The sequence below is a fragment of the Schistocerca gregaria genome, chromosome 10 (genome assembly GCF_023897955.1).
Source record: "Schistocerca gregaria isolate iqSchGreg1 chromosome 10, iqSchGreg1.2, whole genome shotgun sequence".
In the NCBI taxonomy this organism is placed as follows: Eukaryota; Metazoa; Arthropoda; class Insecta; order Orthoptera; family Acrididae; genus Schistocerca; species Schistocerca gregaria.
Window position 1 is genome coordinate 149140850 of NC_064929.1, and position 17553 is coordinate 149158402.

The following is a 17553-nucleotide window of genomic DNA, read 5'->3' on the forward strand; positions in this document are numbered from 1 at the left end:
CGGGATACATGCGGACGTGCATTGTCCTGTTGGAACAGCAAGTTCCCTTGCCGGTCTAGGAATGGTAGAACGATGGGTTCGATGACGGTTTGGATGTACCATGCACTATTCAGTGTCCCCTCGACGATCACCAGAGGTGTACGGCCAGTGTAGGAGATCGCTCCCCACACCATGATGCCGGGTGTTGGCCCTGTGTGCCTCGGTCGTATGCAGTCCCGATTGTGGCGCTCACCTGCACGGCGCCAAACACGCATACGACCATCATTGGCACCAAGGCAGAAGCGACTCTCATCGCTGAAGACGACACGTCTCCATTCGTCCCTCCATTCACGCCTGTCGCGACACCACTGGAGGCGGGCTGCACGATGTTGGGGCGTGAGCGGAAGACGGCCTAACGGTGTGCGGGACCGTAGCCCAGCTTCATGGAGACGGTTGCGAATGGTCCTCGCCGATACCCCAGGAGCAACAGTTCCCTAATTTGCTGGGAAGTGGCGGTGCGGTCCCCTATGGCACTGCGTAGGATCCTACGGTCTTGGCGTGCATCCGTGCGTCGCTGCGGTCCGGTCCAAGGTCGACGGGCACGTGCACCTTCCGCCGACCACTGGCGACAACATCGATGTACTGTGGAGACCTCACACCCCACGTGTTGAGCAATTCGGCGGTACGTCCACCCGGCCTCCCGCATGCCCACTATACGCCCTCGCTCAAAGTCCGTCAACTACACATACGGTTCACGTCCACGCTGTCGCAGCATGCTACCAGTGTTAAAGACTGCGATGGAGCTCCGTATGCCACGGCAAACTGGCTGACACTGACGGCGGCGGTGCACAAATGCTGCGCAGCTAGCGTCATTCGACGGCCAACACGGCGGTTCCTGGTGTGTCCGCTGTGCCGTGCGTGTGATCATTGCTTGTACGGCCCTCTCGCAGTGTCCGGAGCAAGTATGGTGGGTCTGACACACCGGTGTCAATGTGTTCTTTTTTCCATTTCCAGGAGTGTATTATTGCTTTGCCCTTCTTTCCTGTTACCGGCAGCGAGTGGTTTGAAATTCCATTTCACCCTGCAATCCCCCGCTTATAGAGTTCAATTCGTGTTACTTTGGTGCTCACAGGATTCAGTATCACGACAATCAGGTCTGTAGTGAGTTTTGCAGCGGTCGTCCTCTTAGTTTTCGTCACAACTATTTTCAATGACCATCCATCACGACCACTCAACAGTCTAATCATGATCCGAAACAGATACATTCTGTAGACATAAAATCAATCGTAACGTACTTCAGTTACAGAGGGTGGAAAAAATATGGAAACGCCAAAAACGCGACACATTACCATCATTAACAGGACGTAAAAAACCTGCGAGTCGATACGAAATGCAACGAGCACGTAATGACGGTAGTAGTGAAGATGAATGTCCGACTTCGGTTTATTGGGAGACTTTTAGGGAAGTGTAGCTCATCTACGAGCGTGGGGGGACTGCTCTAGTGTTCACGATCCTCACCAGCTCGGATTAAAGGAAGACATCGATGCAGTTCAGAAGCGTGCTTTTACGAATACGTCTGCTACATAGGTTCGGTTAATAAGCAAGTATTACGGACATGCTTCGTGAATTTAAACGGAAATCCCTGGAGAGAAGACGACGATCTTCTCGTGAAACACTACAGAGAAGATTTAGAGAAGCGGTATTTGAAGCTTATTGCGGAACGATACTACTGCCGCCAGCGTGCACCTCACATAAGGGCCCCGAAGATAACAAAAATTAGGGCTCGTACGGAGGCAAACAAACATTTTTCTCTCGCTCCATTTGCGAGCGGAGCAGGAAACGCATATGACTCAGCAAATGATGTTTTCCTACTTTCCTTGTACGCGTCACGATCACTCAACGGACATTTCCCTCCGCTTTGTGACTTAGCGAATGATATTTTCCTGCTTTCCCTGTATGCGGTATAAACCTCCAATACGGTGCCTCTAAAACACCAACCACATTGGCTACCTAGGTTACAGAAGCATCCACTGTAGGAACACCAGCAATTTGCTCACGTCCGAATTCTCTTAGCTCCAACATAATGCACTCACAACTACACAGACCATTGTTCTGAATACGTCTGATACTTGCAAAGCATTGAGGGCATTGCAAAGGTGCCATTCGTGCTCGAATACAACAGTGCAACAAGCAGACTTGACTAGCATCAGTATTTGTCTACGAACATGCATTTTTTGCGATGTTTCTATATTTTTGTTCAATCCCTGGATATTCCTGTTGTTGGTAAATTTATTTTTTTCATTTTTTATTCATTGCAAGTACCGCATTTAAGTACAATTGTTTTGTAGTTAACGAATGTAACGAACAAAAAATACAGCAGTGGAAATATTTGTAGCATCACCTCTTACAATTTACAATTTTTGTTACAATCAGTGAGTAACTGAGCTAAATTTGCCTGATTTCTCTTGATTTCTATTTGAAATGAATATACACAACAATTTTTGTCAATTTGTTTTTATTCTTCATTTTTGTTTCAATAAAAATGTTTTTTTTTTTTTATAATTTAACACTTTCTTGAAAATGAGTGTAAGTGGATATGTCAGCTATTCTGTTTGCCATTCTGAAATATAAACACTAATGTTGAAAGAAGCACCTCATGTTAATGTTGTAACATAACACTAATGGGTTGTAGTGTTTGTATTGCTTCATACGAACATACTGTTGCAATTAATACTTTGTTGCTCCACCACGCGCCTTAATCACCGCTCGGCATCGTGAAGGCATTGAAAGAATTAACTTTTTAATGTACTCCTCACACAGTTCATGAAACCACACACGCACAACCGTCCCCAACAACTCCCGTTTATTCCGTGGCTTCTTTTTTGTGATAGCATTTCCCATAACCTTCCAACAGTTCTCAATAGGATTGAGATCAGGGCTGTTACCAGGCCACCCTAGTAATACTCGAACCCCATTTTGTCGAAGGAAAGATTTTACCTTAAATGTAGAAGTACGTGATAATTAACCACGAAAGTAATCTGCTTCGTGTTTGGTACAAGTATTAGTCATAGGGCTCAACATCAAAGCTCTATGGCAAGGAGCGGAGTCGTCCTGAAAAATGCAATGGGAAACATCTCCAAACTGGTCTCTAATGGTTGGCATAAGCTTCCTTTCAAGGATGCTTATGTAGGCATCTTCGTTGACAGTACCATTGATGAAGTAGAGACGACTTGCTCCATGACTGGAAATGCACCCCCAGATCATCTCTCCTTGTGGATGTTTGACTGTTTGTGTTATGCATGATGGCAAAAATTCTTCACCTTTCCTTCGACGCACGAACACTTTCCATCTGAGCCATGCGGATTTAAGATTATTTTGTTCCACGTCTCCATTGTCCACGTCGCGTGTGCCTTTGCGCATTTTAGTCGCTGTTGTCGCATTATCTTGATGAATAAAGGCATCCTTCTAGGACGACAGGCTGAGAGTCCAGCCCCCAGTAGTCTATTTCTTACAGTTATACTGGTTACTGAGATGTCGCACATTGCTTCCCAGTCTCGCTTTAGTTCAGCTAATGACAGGCGACGATCGTTGGGCGAAAGCCTTTTCAATACTCTGTCCTGTTTGGCAGTAGACACCCATTTCCGACCTCTTCCTTTCTCACGATGAACATTTCCTTTTTCCTTGTATTTTTTCAGTAACCTCGAAATCGTAGACTGATTAAATCCTGCCTTAGAGGCTATATCTCTGGTGCTGAGACCTACAGAGGAATAACCAAGTATAGCAGATTTCTTTTCTGGCGTTAATTCAAATGACCTGCCAATCTTCTCACTGCAAAGTCTCAACTGAAAATGGCAATATAAATACTGGTTTTGTTGTAAAACCAAACGACAACGACAAAGGGTTGTATATTGTTGGAAAACATGCATGAAGAAGTCAGATTATTTAGGCAAGAATATGTCACCAAAGTTTAGCAACAATGGGACTGGTATAACCTGTAGCAAACTGCTGCAATAGACAAAAAGACGAGGTAATCCAAGGTGATGCAATAAATATTTCCACCACTGTAGATTCAAAAATGACGCTAAGAAAATCTGATAACTACTTGAAATAGCATGCCAATGCACAACGATGCAATTGCTCATTGTCTCAAAATCAGTTGCTCACGAGTAAGATTGTAACCTTTTTCACAACTCCATTTCACACAACCCCTAGGTGCATTAAAGTCATTATCAGAGTGGGGAAGCATTAAATGGTACAGTGGCAGCTGCAGTGATTGAGGAATTGGACTAACCGCTACGAAGGCAGCTCTGTTGATGGGGTAGAGATGGCCCGCAGTGACCAGTAATGGCTTGTGAGCTCGCGCCATCACGATAGACAGCGCCTTCTGGAAGGGGCTGCCTGCACCTGTCCAGTGACTGCTGTATGCCGCCAATGATATGGCCTCGCCCTGCAAACAGTACCATCATGATGGACAGCGCCCTCTGCAAGGCGCTACACACGGCTGCCCAGTGGCTCCTGTAAGCCACAGAGGCCTGGCCAAAGCCTGCCGCAAGCCGCTACCAATATGACATCGCCCTGCAAACAACAACAGCACAATGGACAGCGTCTTCTAGAAGAGGCTACACACACCGAGCCACTAGTTGCTGCCGGCCGGAGTGGCCGAGCGGTTCTAGGCGCTACAGTCTGGAACCGCGCGACCGCTACGGTCGCAGGTTCGAATCCTGCCTCGGGCATGGATGTTTGCGATGTCCTTAGGTTTAAGTAGTTCTAAGTTCTAGGGGACTGATGACCACAGCAGTTGAGTCCCATAGTGCTGAGAGCCATTTGAACCATTTTGAACCACTAGTTGCTATATGCTGCCACCGATGTGGACTCACCCTGTAAGCAACAACAGCACGATAGACAGTGCCCTCTCAAAGGGGCTACACCCACCTGGCAACTGCTGCTGCATATCACCAGTGATATTGCTTCAACCTGCAAATAACAACAGCACAATGGACAGTGCCCTTTGAAAGGGGCTGCCTACACCCGGCCATTGGCTGCTGTATGCTGCCACAGCTACCTGGACCTGCAGACAAAAACAGCATGATGGAGGAGAGAGATAGAAATGGGAACGCTTGCTTCATTCTCTACTTGCTGATTAGGACTGCTTCGTCAGTTCTTTATTGCGAACTTTCTTCTTACTAAACTTTTTAGAACATCTGAACAGCATTCTCGGCCACATCACGTTTACGATGGAAGTCGAGACAGATAGTGCACTGCCTTTCCTTGACGTCCTCGGTCGACGGAAAACCAATGGGGACCTCAGCAACAGTCTATCCAGGAAGCCGACACACACAGATCGGTATCTGCACGCTCTCAGCCACCACCATCCGGCACAAAAATGTGGCATTCTGAATACCCTCGTCCATCGTGCTAAAGTCGTCGCAGACACAGAAAGTCTGCCACTAGAAATGAGGCACCTCCGAAAAGTCTTCCGGGAAAACGGGTACAGCCACGGAGAGGTGTCACAGGCTATGTCTGGTGTGACACACAAGAAACACACCAACAGAGAAGAGAACACCACCGAAGAAGAACGCAAGAAACTTGTAATTTTTGCCTTTCTGTGGTACAGTGACGGGAAAGATTAGCCGGCTCCTGAAGAGATATAACATTTCATCAGTGTTCGGGCTCCCAGCAAAAATTCGTCAGCTCACGAGGCCTGTGAAGGACGATCTAGGGCTTAGAACGCGTGCAGTGTAAAAGATACCATGTCAGTGTCGCTGTTACTACGTCGGCCAAACAGTGTGCACGGTGGAGCAACGCTGGACGGAACACGAGAGGAGATTACGCCATCGCTATCCATAAAAATTATTCGTGGCAGAACACGCCTTAGAAAATGGACAGCGAATTCTATTCGACGAAACATCTGTCGTTATGAAGACGAAGGGATTTTGGGATAGCTTCATAAAAGAAGCTATTGAAATAAAAACCTCTGAAAACATCAACAAGGACGGCGGTTTGCAGCTCAGCACAGCCTGGGACCCTGTAATCGCGATGTTAAAACGGGCGCGACGGTCGCGTGATGAAAACATTATCGTGTATGGCGAGGAAGAGAGCACCAGTGACGTCACAGCCAGCAGTGCGGCTATATAACGACGCGGCCACGGCGACACAGCAGTCATTCTTACCACTTGACAATGGCCGGGAAGAGCTCGGTCGGAAGCTCGTGGGATTTTAACCACGTGACGCGGCTGGAAGCCCGAGAAAATTTTATTAAAAATTGTAGATACTGCAGAGAGCGCCCTCTTGAAGTTGGCCCTTGCTCCCAGCCAACGTCTGGCGTACACTGTTGCAGGTATGGGTGGATGCTGCAAACAGCATGAGGAATAGCATACTCTAGAATGCAAGTGGTCAACCGGCGACCAGCGGGTCAGATCTGGTCTGCAGCTGGTTTACAGTCTGGCCACAGACGAAATTCGTGGGAGAGACTGGCATTCATATTGTACTCTGTCCTGGACGTATTTTCGGATATTTGCCAGTCTGTTGTTCATATCATTCCAATTTGGCGTCTGTATAATACAGACAATATATGTGAAGTTCAAGCGATTTTAAACTTTTAAAGTTTTTAAAATGAATGAAGAGGTGGCACCTTAATTTATTTAGCGTTGCACATCAGTCATCAAAAGTATTTTTGGACAAATATTTAAAAAATGCTTGCTAATATTTGTCGATATTGACTCACTTAAGTTTCCAACGCTCTAATGATCTGCCTGTGGCAACAAATCGCAAAGTTACTGCTAATTTTCTATATTTCGTTTCATCTGCCATTGTCAATGCAAAGATAAACTGGCTCTCTAGCTGTGTTAACCAATTCAGGAGGTTATGTTGGCAAAAAGACGGCGGTTTGGTCGTAAGTCCGCTACTTGAGGCTGTCTCTGTAGGGAATGGCAAGGAATTCCTCTTTGTGCTGAATGAGAAACCGACGCAGCTGGCGCGAGAATAACTTTCGTAGTTTTGACGCAGTGCAGAACCTCGAAGCCGATGTGGAAGTCTGCTACTTTTATGTGTGATCATGTCTGGGGGCACCAATTATAGGTGGTCAACTCGTGAAAAGATTTAGTCCCACATATGAATCAATTATGCGAAAGTATGCAGTTTGCATGGCATTCAGTGTCAACGAGACAAAACAAGGAATAACTATATAATCAAAAACAAAGAATAAACTCAATACGACAGAGAACCGTGGAACTCTCGTACAGCCTATACCACTGTACCGTGTAATATGACGAGTGGAAGTCACTAAAAGATGAACATAGAGAACGCATGTCCTGAGGCACAATTTGCTGGCATGGCGTGTCGCGAAAGGTTTGGCATTCATATCAGTGTGTTGTTCCATAAACAGTAATGTCACAGGCGATATACTTCTGAATTTTAAACAGTAGGAGAGCTGAGCTGGTATTACACTATCGAAATTCTTTGTCAAAGATTTGATCAAAGATGTGATCAAATATTCGTCAAATATATTTGACAAAGATCTTTGATGGGGCGCTAAAAATGGGTATTACACTGTCATATTTTTCGTCAAAGTTCAAGATGGCTGACAACAACTTGTTATTAACCGTAGCAGCTGTATGTACCACAATTGCACTGTGTGCACCTGCGGAAGAGAAGTGGGGGGAAAAAAGGAAATGCACCTGGGTGAAGCCGTGGGTTTTACGATGACACAATAAAAGCATTCAATAAAACTTGTTACGTGAGATTATAGTGGAGGACGTCAAGTCGTACATCAATTACTTAAGAATGGATGAGCATACATTTCTGTATTTGATCAGTGAAGTGTATCCTCATATCACAAAGCACAATACTCACTTAAAAACTGCTATATATTCAGAAGACAGGCTCACTGTAACACTCCGATTCATTGCTACAGGAGAGGGTTGGGTTAGGTTAGGTCAGGTCTCCAATCTTCTTAATCTGTTTTTATATTCAGTGTGCCTCACGTTGTAAAGCGCCTCAGCAGCTTTATATATCTGTATTAACTTTGTAGTTGTCGGTACACACCAATTATATTTACCGTCAATGCTTATATAAACACTACGGATGACACGCTGCAGCGATGCTAGCTCTCCACGTGGTAACATGCCACATTACAATGAACAGAAAACAAGCGACTTCTTTGATCAAACCTACAGCGAGGCCTTAGATTTGATCAAATATTTGACGACATTTGTCAAAGTTCCCTATTACACCATCAAATTTCTTTGACAAAGATATTGGACAAGGAATTTGATAGTGTAATACCGGCCTAAGTAAGTATGTGAATCAGGCCCCTGGGTCACTAAAGGCTGCCAAAGCGTGCTGTACAAGGTATTGTCTGCACCTAGCGAATGGCTGCTGTAGAGTGCACTGAATATGAAATAGAGTGCGATCTAGAAGCAAGCGTTCGCTCCCAGCCAACGGTGCCATATGCCGCTGCAGAGAGGACCTCACCCCGCAGACAACAAGAAGAAGACCCGCAGCAACACCAGCTATGGTTTGCTACTGCGTTACGAAGTGAGACAATATCTGGTCTCAGACAGAGTGGGAGCAACTTTATATTTACGTCAAAGAAAGATAGAGTACATTCTGATATTCTGAAGTGTGGAATACTGCGGACATTTAGAAGAATCAACAGCCACTAAAGTGACTTTTTACTCGATACAAGAATACATATGTACCACTGCCAATGATATATCTCTGCTACTACCCACATATATGTAGAACCTGACATCATTGAATGACTGAGATACAGCAATTTCATTTATTTGTTAAAATGTTATTCATAGTCTTGATCGCAATAAAACCTAAGATTAAACTTTGATTTTAAGCGGTTTCGGTTAACCTGGCATCTATCTTCAGATCGAGCATTCTAAAGACCCGCCGGCCGTAGTGGCCGAGCGGTTCTAGGCGCTTCAGTCTGGAACCGCACGACCGCTGCAGTCGCAGGTTCGAATCCTGCCTTCTGCATGGATGTGTGCGATGTCCTTAGGTTAGTTAGGTTTAAGTAGCTCTACGTTCTAGGGGACTGATGACCTCAGATGTTAAGTCCTGTAGTGCTCAGAGCCATTTGAACTAAAGACCCAGTGTCTGTGTACAGTGTTGGCTACGACACCATCATTACTAAGTGTGATGCTTAATAAAGAATCGTTGCCAACTGCCCATAACAAATCTTTTCTCATCTCAATTCAGAATCGTGATTACTAACGAATTTCTCCCTCAATAATAAAACGTTGGTCAAAGCATGCCTGTTAACGGTTAAAACGATCATGAGTCTTCTCTTACTGATACAGTCTGAGCTATGCAAATGTTTTATTGCATTCTCTATCCTCATACACGGAGGAGCAAAGGGAACGCTTGTCTTACACTATTGAATCACTATAAAAAATCTTGCATTCTTGAAATCTACATATCTTAATTACGTTCGGAAAATGTCGTTGAGATGACGTCCTTTTTGCCACACGCAAATCCGGATCCTCTCCTGAAAGTTACGCACAGCTCTCTCCAACATTTCATTTGACACAGCTTCAGTTTGCTGAAAAAAGTGAAATCTTGAGGTCATTGACTGCGTGGGGCTTGTTACCGTACACTCTTGCACCACAAACAGACGTCACAGACTGATAGACTGTGTGAGTGTGGGGACCAAAGAACAACATCATATAGTGAAATGATATGTCCTGGGAACCTCTGTCGAACCACTTGCGTGAATGCTCTCGCCATGTGAGCTGTGTCACCATCCTGTTCGAACCACATTTCTCACATGTTAAATCGATGTCTTTGGACGAAGAAAATTGTTTAAAATGTCTGCATAGCGCGCTGCTGTCACAGTAACTGCAGTTCCTCTTCAGAATGTAAGGTCCAACAGTCTCTGCCTTGACGGTACTGCACCACACTGTTATTTTTGAGCTATCGAAAGGTTTTTTTGTGTAGTTCATGTGGGTTCTTTGATGTCCGTAATCACAGTTCTGTTCATTAAAATAACAATACAGATGAAAATGGTAAAATGGGCTTCATCACATCCGCATCTTCTGTATGAATAGCGTCCATTATGCCACAAAATTCTTAGCACAAAATCCGTTTCGCTTAGCTGCTGAATTGTATTGATGAAATCTGAGAGATGAGCATGTAAAATGCGATGAAGCGAACGAGTGATCCACTAAATTACAGGCCCATATCATTAACGTCGACTTGCAGCAGGACGTTGGAAAATATACTGTGTTCAAACACTATATATTACCTCGAGGAGAACGGTCTCTTGACACAACACGGATTTAGAAAACATCGTTCTTGTGAAGCACAAGTAGCGCTTTATTCACACGAAGCGTTGAGTGCTACTGACAAGGGATTTCGAATGGATTTCCAGCCGCGCGGGATTAGCCTAGCGGTCTTGGGCGCTGCAGTCATGGACTGTGCGGCTGGTCCTGGCGGAGGTTCGAGTCCTCCCTCGGGCATGAGTGTGTGTATTTGTCCTTAGGATAATTTAGGTTAAGTAGTGTGTAAGCTTAGGGATTCATGACCTTAGCAGGTAAGTCCCAAAAGATTCCTCACATTTTTGAATGGATTTCCGGAAGCCTTTTGACATTGTACCTCACAAACGGCTTATAATGAACTTGCGTGCTAGTGGAATATCGTCTCAGTTATGTGACTGGATTTGTGATTTCCTGCCAGAGATATCATAGTTCGTAGTAACTGACGGAAAGTCATCGGTTAAAACAGAAGTGATTTCTGGCGTTCCGCAAGGTAGTGTTATAGGTCCTTTGCTGTTCCTTATTTATGTAAACGATTTGGGAGACAATCTGAGCAGTCATCTTAGATTTTTGGCAGATGACGCTGTCGTTTATCGACTAGTAAAGTCATCAGAAGATCAAAACAAATTGCAAAACGATTTAGAAAAGTTATCTGTATGGTGTGAAAATGGGCAATTGACCGTAAATTACGAAAACTGTGAATTCATCCACATGAGTGCTAAAAGGAATCCGTTAAACATAGATTACACGATAAGTCAGTCAAATCTAAAGGCCGTAAATTCAACTAAATACCTAGGAATTACAATCACGAACAACTTAAATTGGAAGGAACACATAGAAAATGTTGTGGGGAAGACAAACCAAAGACTACGTTTTATTGGAAGGACACTTAGAAAATGTAACAGACGTACTAAGGAGACTGCCTACACTATGCTTGACCGTCCTATTTTAGAATACTGCTGCACGGTGTGGGATCCTTAGCACATAGGATTGATGGAGTTCATCGAAAAAGTTCAGAGAAGGGCAGCACATTTTGTATTATCGCGAAATGGGGAGAGAGTGTCACTGAAATGATACAGGATTTGGGACGGACATCATTAAAACAAAGACGTTCTTCGTTGTGGAGGTACCTTCTCACGAAATTCCAGTCAACAGCTTTCTTCTGCGAATGCGAAAATATTTTGTTGACTCCGACCTACTTAGGGAGAAACGATCACCATGATAAAATAAGGGAAATCAGAGTTCGCATGGAAAGATCTGAGTGCTCGTTCCTTCCGCGCGCTATACGAGATAGGAATAATACAGAATTTGCCAGGCACTTAAATGTGATTTGCAGAGTATCCACGAAGATGTAGATGTAGTCATACCCAGCGCTACAATCTGTCACCTAGAAGATCTTTTAAGACTAGCAGTAACTGCCGTTCTCACTACGTTTTCTGAAGTTTGAACTGAACTAGGAAGGCAAGGTGATTTCTTTTTCATCAAACATCCAATACTTCTGATCGAAGCAATCCATCGGAGTGTTGTGTTTCGATAGGGGACTACATCTCGACGTCGGACACTAAACTATGACGTCGAACATTAACAACAGAATCATTGTTGCTAAAAGCAATGCTCGACCGCGAGCACATGTTGTTCGATGCTCCAACACTCTACAGTGAGTGGAACTGCATAGTCTGAGTTGCCTGCAAACGGTCACTCAAGGTAAATACCTCCACGCCTCACTCAATACTAGTGGTTTAAAAGACATGTGTTTCCTCTGCTCCATCCTGCATGACAAGTTGACCCATTTTGGGAGCACAAATAATTTCAGTATCTTCGTCGTCTCCGACTGATGTCTCGAAGTTCATCTGCATGTGAACACACATGGATGTATGTAACAATTACAGAGGTAACTTGAAAACAGACCCTGGAGCATGGCTCAAATGGTTCAAATGGCTATGAGCACTATGGGACTCAACTGCTGAGGTCATCAGTCCCCTAGAACTTAGAACTACTTAAACCTAACCAACCTAAGGAAATCACACACATCCATGCCTCAGACAGGATTCGAACCTGCGACCGTAGCGGTCGCGCGGTTCCAGAATGTAGCGGCTAGAACACCTCGGCCACGCGGGCCGGCTATGGAGAATGAAAAAACGCTTATAAAATCCCAAATTATGCCCACACATAATGTAATGTTCAGTGTTTGAATACAAGATGATATATTCCATATATGAATCAAGTTCAGTGAACCATTTGCCTTTGTATTGCCATCTACAGGGTGTTACAAAAAGTTACGGCCAAACTTTCAGGAAACATTCCTCACATACAAAGAAAGAAAATATGTTATGTGGACATGTGTCCGGAAACGCTTTCTTTCCATGTTAGAGCTCATTTTATTACTTCTCTTCAAATCACATTAATCATGGAATGGAAACGCACAGCAACAGAACGTACCAGCGTGACTTCAAACACTTTGTTACAGTAAATGTTCAAAATGTCCTCCGTTAGCGAGGATACATGCATCCACCCTCTGTTGCACCGAATCCCTGATGCGCTGATGCAGCCCTGGAGAATGGCGTATTGTATCACAGCCGTCCACAATACGAGCACGAAGAGTCTCTACATTTGGTACCGGGGTTGCGTAGACAAGAGCTTTAAATACCCCCATAAATGAAAGTCAAGAAGGTTGAGGTCAGGAGAGAGTGGAGGCCATGGAATTGGTCCACCTCTACCAATCCATCGATCACCGAATCTGTTGTTGAGAAGCGTACGAACACTTCGACTGAAATGTGCAGGAGCTCCATCGTGCATGAACCACATGTTGTATCGTACTTGTAAAGGCACATGTTCTAGCAGCACAGGTACAGTATCCCGTATGAAGTCATGATAACGTGCTCCATTGAGCGTAGATGGACGAAACTAAAATGACCTCTAACATGGAAATTAAGCGTTTCCGGACACATATCCACATATCTTTTCTTTATTTGTGTGTGAGGAATGTTTCCTGAAATTTTGGGCGTACCTTTTTGTAACACCCTGTATATACGAGGGTCGTCCAATAAGTAATGCCCCAAATTTTACTTCTCAGGACACGTTTATTGTGAAGAGCCAAAATTTAGTGACAAAATACATCTACACATCTTGTCCATGTGCTATTCACGTTCTATGGCTGTATGCCAACATTGAAGAAGAGGCAAAAGCTCTTTTCCTGTAGGCGTAGCCATGTTTTCACTGCATGACTGACACTCTGGTCCTCTTCTCAGTGTATTCCCCGTAGAGAATTTTTAAGCTCCTACAATTCAGATGAAATGGCCTTTCTTTGAATCTTGTGGTCCGCTGTGAGCATTCATATAACCCATCGTGAGCACCTCTTGGAATATCCGAGTGTCTCGATCGTTGCAGACGCACTTCCAATGCCGACCGACAACTATGGAGCCAATTGTCGAGTTTTGATGCTCCGGTCGGGACAAATAATGGCACCCACACGATTCAGCATGTCTGGAGCAGTGGCTGTGACAGAATTTCCCGAGCGTGGCCGATCATGGAGCTATGTTTCTGCATTTCCTGAGGCTGTAACTTTCTTCACCCATCGCCTAACTGTATTATCAGTTGCTGCATCGCCATACACTGCAGACAAACGTTTACGGATGTTCACCACGGTTTCTTTTTCTGCACACAAGGATTCACTAACAGCACGCTGCTTGTAATGTGAGTCGTACGTAGACGCCATTTTGACGCTGTGCTACAGCTCTGCCACTTGCCAGAACGGTTCGAAACTTCACCGACGCACAGAGCAAACATAAAATGTGAAGCATCAGCAAGGACGCTTGTTTATGTATATTAATGTCTTTTTAAAGAAATGTGGGGCATTACTTACTGATTGACTGTACAATAGACAAAGGGAACACACCACATATTACCATTAACCAGCAAACCCACCATTCTTTAAAGAAATGAATTCCCATGTATTAAACAGCTTCAAGGGTTAGAAAATATGTGTGAAGTTTGTCGCACTAAGTGCTCTCATTTTGAAATTGTGGATAAATATAGTTTGGGTGATTCGCGCCCTATTGGTTACACTACCCACGACATATATGCTGTTTTTAATTTTAATAGTTCTCATATCGTGTTAAATCATTTACAGAAAATAATACCTGTTAATAAGTAGATTTTGACAGCATGTTAAACTGAAAATTTTGGGTTGAAAAAAAATCTTTTGGTAGTCTAGATAGCATATATAATTTTTTTATTGATAACTAGTTTCAGCTGAATTAACTAGCCACCCTCAGATTTATACAAAATGTTTAGTGTATATCACTAATTGGTGGTACATGGAGTCATAAGTTTGTTTAAGCTGCATTGCTCATTATGAAACCTCAAAAAGTTTTTTATAGTCGCGATTCTCCTGACTTGTCACATTTTTGTTGCTGCTTCACATAGCCAAACTGGAGATAAGCGATCTGTGCTTATTGAAAAGTGTAGATTCGGAAAAAATCATTTATTAATTTAACCAAAACCAGTTACCAATATAAAAAAATTATACTTGTGATCTTGAGTAGGCCGGCCGGAGTGGCCGTGCGGTTCTAGGCGCTACAGTCTGGAGCCGAGCGACTGCTACGGTTGCAGGTTCGAATCCTGCCTCGGGCATGGATGTGTGCGTTGTCCTTAGGTTAGTTAGGTTTAATTAGTTCTAACTTCTAGGCGACTGATTACCTCAGAAGTTAAGTCGCATAGTGCTCAGAGCCATTTGAACCATTTTTTTTTTTTATCTTGAGTAGTAAAGGACTTTTTTCTGAATCTACAATTTTCAATAAACACAGATTGTATCAAATAACAACAGCATTTTAAATGTTTAAATTCGGTCTGCAATTATGTGAAATATTGAAATTCAAATTTTTGTTGTCCCTGGAAGTAGTTAAACAGGCAATCTGCACCACGAACCATGGAAAAGGTTAGCCATTTACTAACACAGATATCTTAAATATTGTTTGATAAGTGGAAGAGGAATGAGATAAGCTAGATGAAGCTTTGCACGATTGAAATAAATTGGATTATTGATCGCACATGTTCTGAAAAGTTGAATGTGTGAATCAAGACCGTACATTTATACAGTAAGACAATATATTGCAGAAAGAAATCTAACACTCCATAATCTGGAACACCATGCAATGTACTGTCACAAAAATACTGTGCAAGTGTGTGTCACTAACCTCTCAGCATAATCCATAACAAAGTCCGCAGAACATCCCTGATTCACCATAACGAGACAAAATGTCTATACTGCGAGGTAGAATCGGTACGTCGACGTCATGGCAGCAGACAGAAGAGAAGACTGTGTCTTTGTCTACCAGCCACTGAGCCTCGCGAACCAATTCTGCCGTCGAGTCCCGTCAGAGCTCGCATGACTTGCTAAGACATAACAGTTTTCACTCAGAGATGTACTACCCCAGCAGTCGGGTGATTACAGATCTTTGAGGGAGACAAGTGCCTATCAATGGGCACAGGAGTTGTCTATCGGCTGACGCATTTCAGTGTATACACTGATATGACAGAAGCATTGGGATAGCGATATGTACATATACAGATGGCGGTAACATCACGTACACAAGGTATAACAGGGCAGTGCATTGGAGGAGCTGCCATTTGTGATCATATGATTCATGTGAGAAGGTTACTGACGTGACTGTGGCCGCATCAAGGGAACTGACTGTCTTTAAACGCTGAATGGTAGATGGAACTAGACGCATATGACATTCCACTTCGGTGTAAGCTTATATGTCCGTCGCTGACATAGAAAATCGTAAACCTTCTTTCCTTCCCGTCTGGGCAAGCTGTGCAGTGACTAGTGTAACAGCCCTTTTTCTGTTTTCGCTTTTTCGTCTTGAGGCGATTATGGCTTTTATTTGTGGCGGCAACCTACCGCTCCACAGTGTTCTGAGCAGACTGTCTGGCACAGTAACGGTGTCGACTTTACTGCGTAGATGTCTCAGGTATTGAGAAGGCTTCCTGTCGCCAATTTCTTCCTGTGTCAGAACTTGACGTATCCGGTCCTCTTGTGACGCGGCCACCTGTCGAACCAACTCTGATTTTAGCCTGGCATAAGCTCCAGCCTCGGACGGTTCTGTGATTATGTCCTGCACCTCGGCTGCATAACGTTGATCGAGTTGGCTCACAATCAGAGCAAATTTAGTGGCTTCGGCCGTTATTCCAGCGCAGCTAATACTTGCCTCTGCCTGCGCGAACCAGAGTACCGGGTTGTCGGGCCAGAACGGTGGCAAACGGACTGCAGTCCTGGAGACGGCCTGCTGTTCGGTCATTATGTGCTCGTTACTTACGTAGCTCACGCCTGCTTCTTCTTAATCACGTCGGTTTCTGCTTGGATCTCGTCGGGGTCATCACTTGTCGGGTTCAGCTAAACCGGTGGCTGTCCGACCTTTGCTTAACGTGATTCAGAAGAATGAAGTCCTTCAGTTGAGCAACAATAACTTTATTGCGAGCGCGTATCTGACGACAGCTTACACTACACTCGTTCGTCCTCTGTTAGAATATTGTTGCGCGGTGTGGGATCCTTACCAGGTGGGATTGACGGAGGACATCGAAAGGGTGCAAAAAAGGGCAGCTCGTTTTGTATTATCACGTAATAGGGGAGAGAGTGTGGCAGATATGATACAAGAGTTGGGATCGAAGTCATTACAGCAAAGACGTTTTTCGTCGCGGCGAGACCTTTTTACGAAATTTCAGTCACCAACTTTCTCTTCCGAATGCGAAAATATTTTGTTGAGCCCAACCTACAGAGGTAGGAATGATCATCAAAATAAAATAAGAGAAATCAGAGCTCGAACAGAAAGGTTTAGGTGTTCGTTTTTCCCGCGCGCTGTTCGGGAGTGGAATAGTAGAGAGATAGTATGATTGTGGTTCGATGAACCCTCTGCCAAGCACTTAAATGTGAATTGCAGAGTAGTCATGTAGATGTAGATCTAGATGACACCCGGCATGCATGGACCGATCGGAATTACAAAATTTTGCATCCGGCCTCTACAGAAGGATCCTTAATCCTCGGAAAACTTCCGTAGTTATTAGAGAGAAAACAGTACTTGTCCACACAAGCCAGGAGGCACGGAACTACTAACTAACTCAAAAGACAAGGAATAATAATAATAAACAGAACGTATATAAAAGCTAGAAAACACAGAGCCTCTGGAGGCTGGGCGCGGAACTACATTGACGTCGTGTAAAATAATTACGACCGCACAGCACTGCACTGACACACGCGCACAGCACACACACACCGGCGAGCTTGAATTAGCGAGCGGCAGCGTCGCTA

At 44.2% G+C, this 17553-nt stretch overlaps 1 protein-coding gene across 1 annotated transcript in view; it reads right to left on the reverse strand.

Moving 5' to 3' along the window:
• Positions 1-17553, reverse strand: part of LOC126293217 (odorant receptor Or2-like) — a 115148-nt gene that overhangs the window by 16948 nt on the left and 80647 nt on the right. Inside the window, exon 6 of the mRNA XM_049986339.1 lies at positions 4271-4426. Within this exon, the coding sequence (XP_049842296.1) occupies positions 4271-4426 (156 nt within the window). The remainder of the gene's footprint in view (positions 1-4270; positions 4427-17553) is intronic.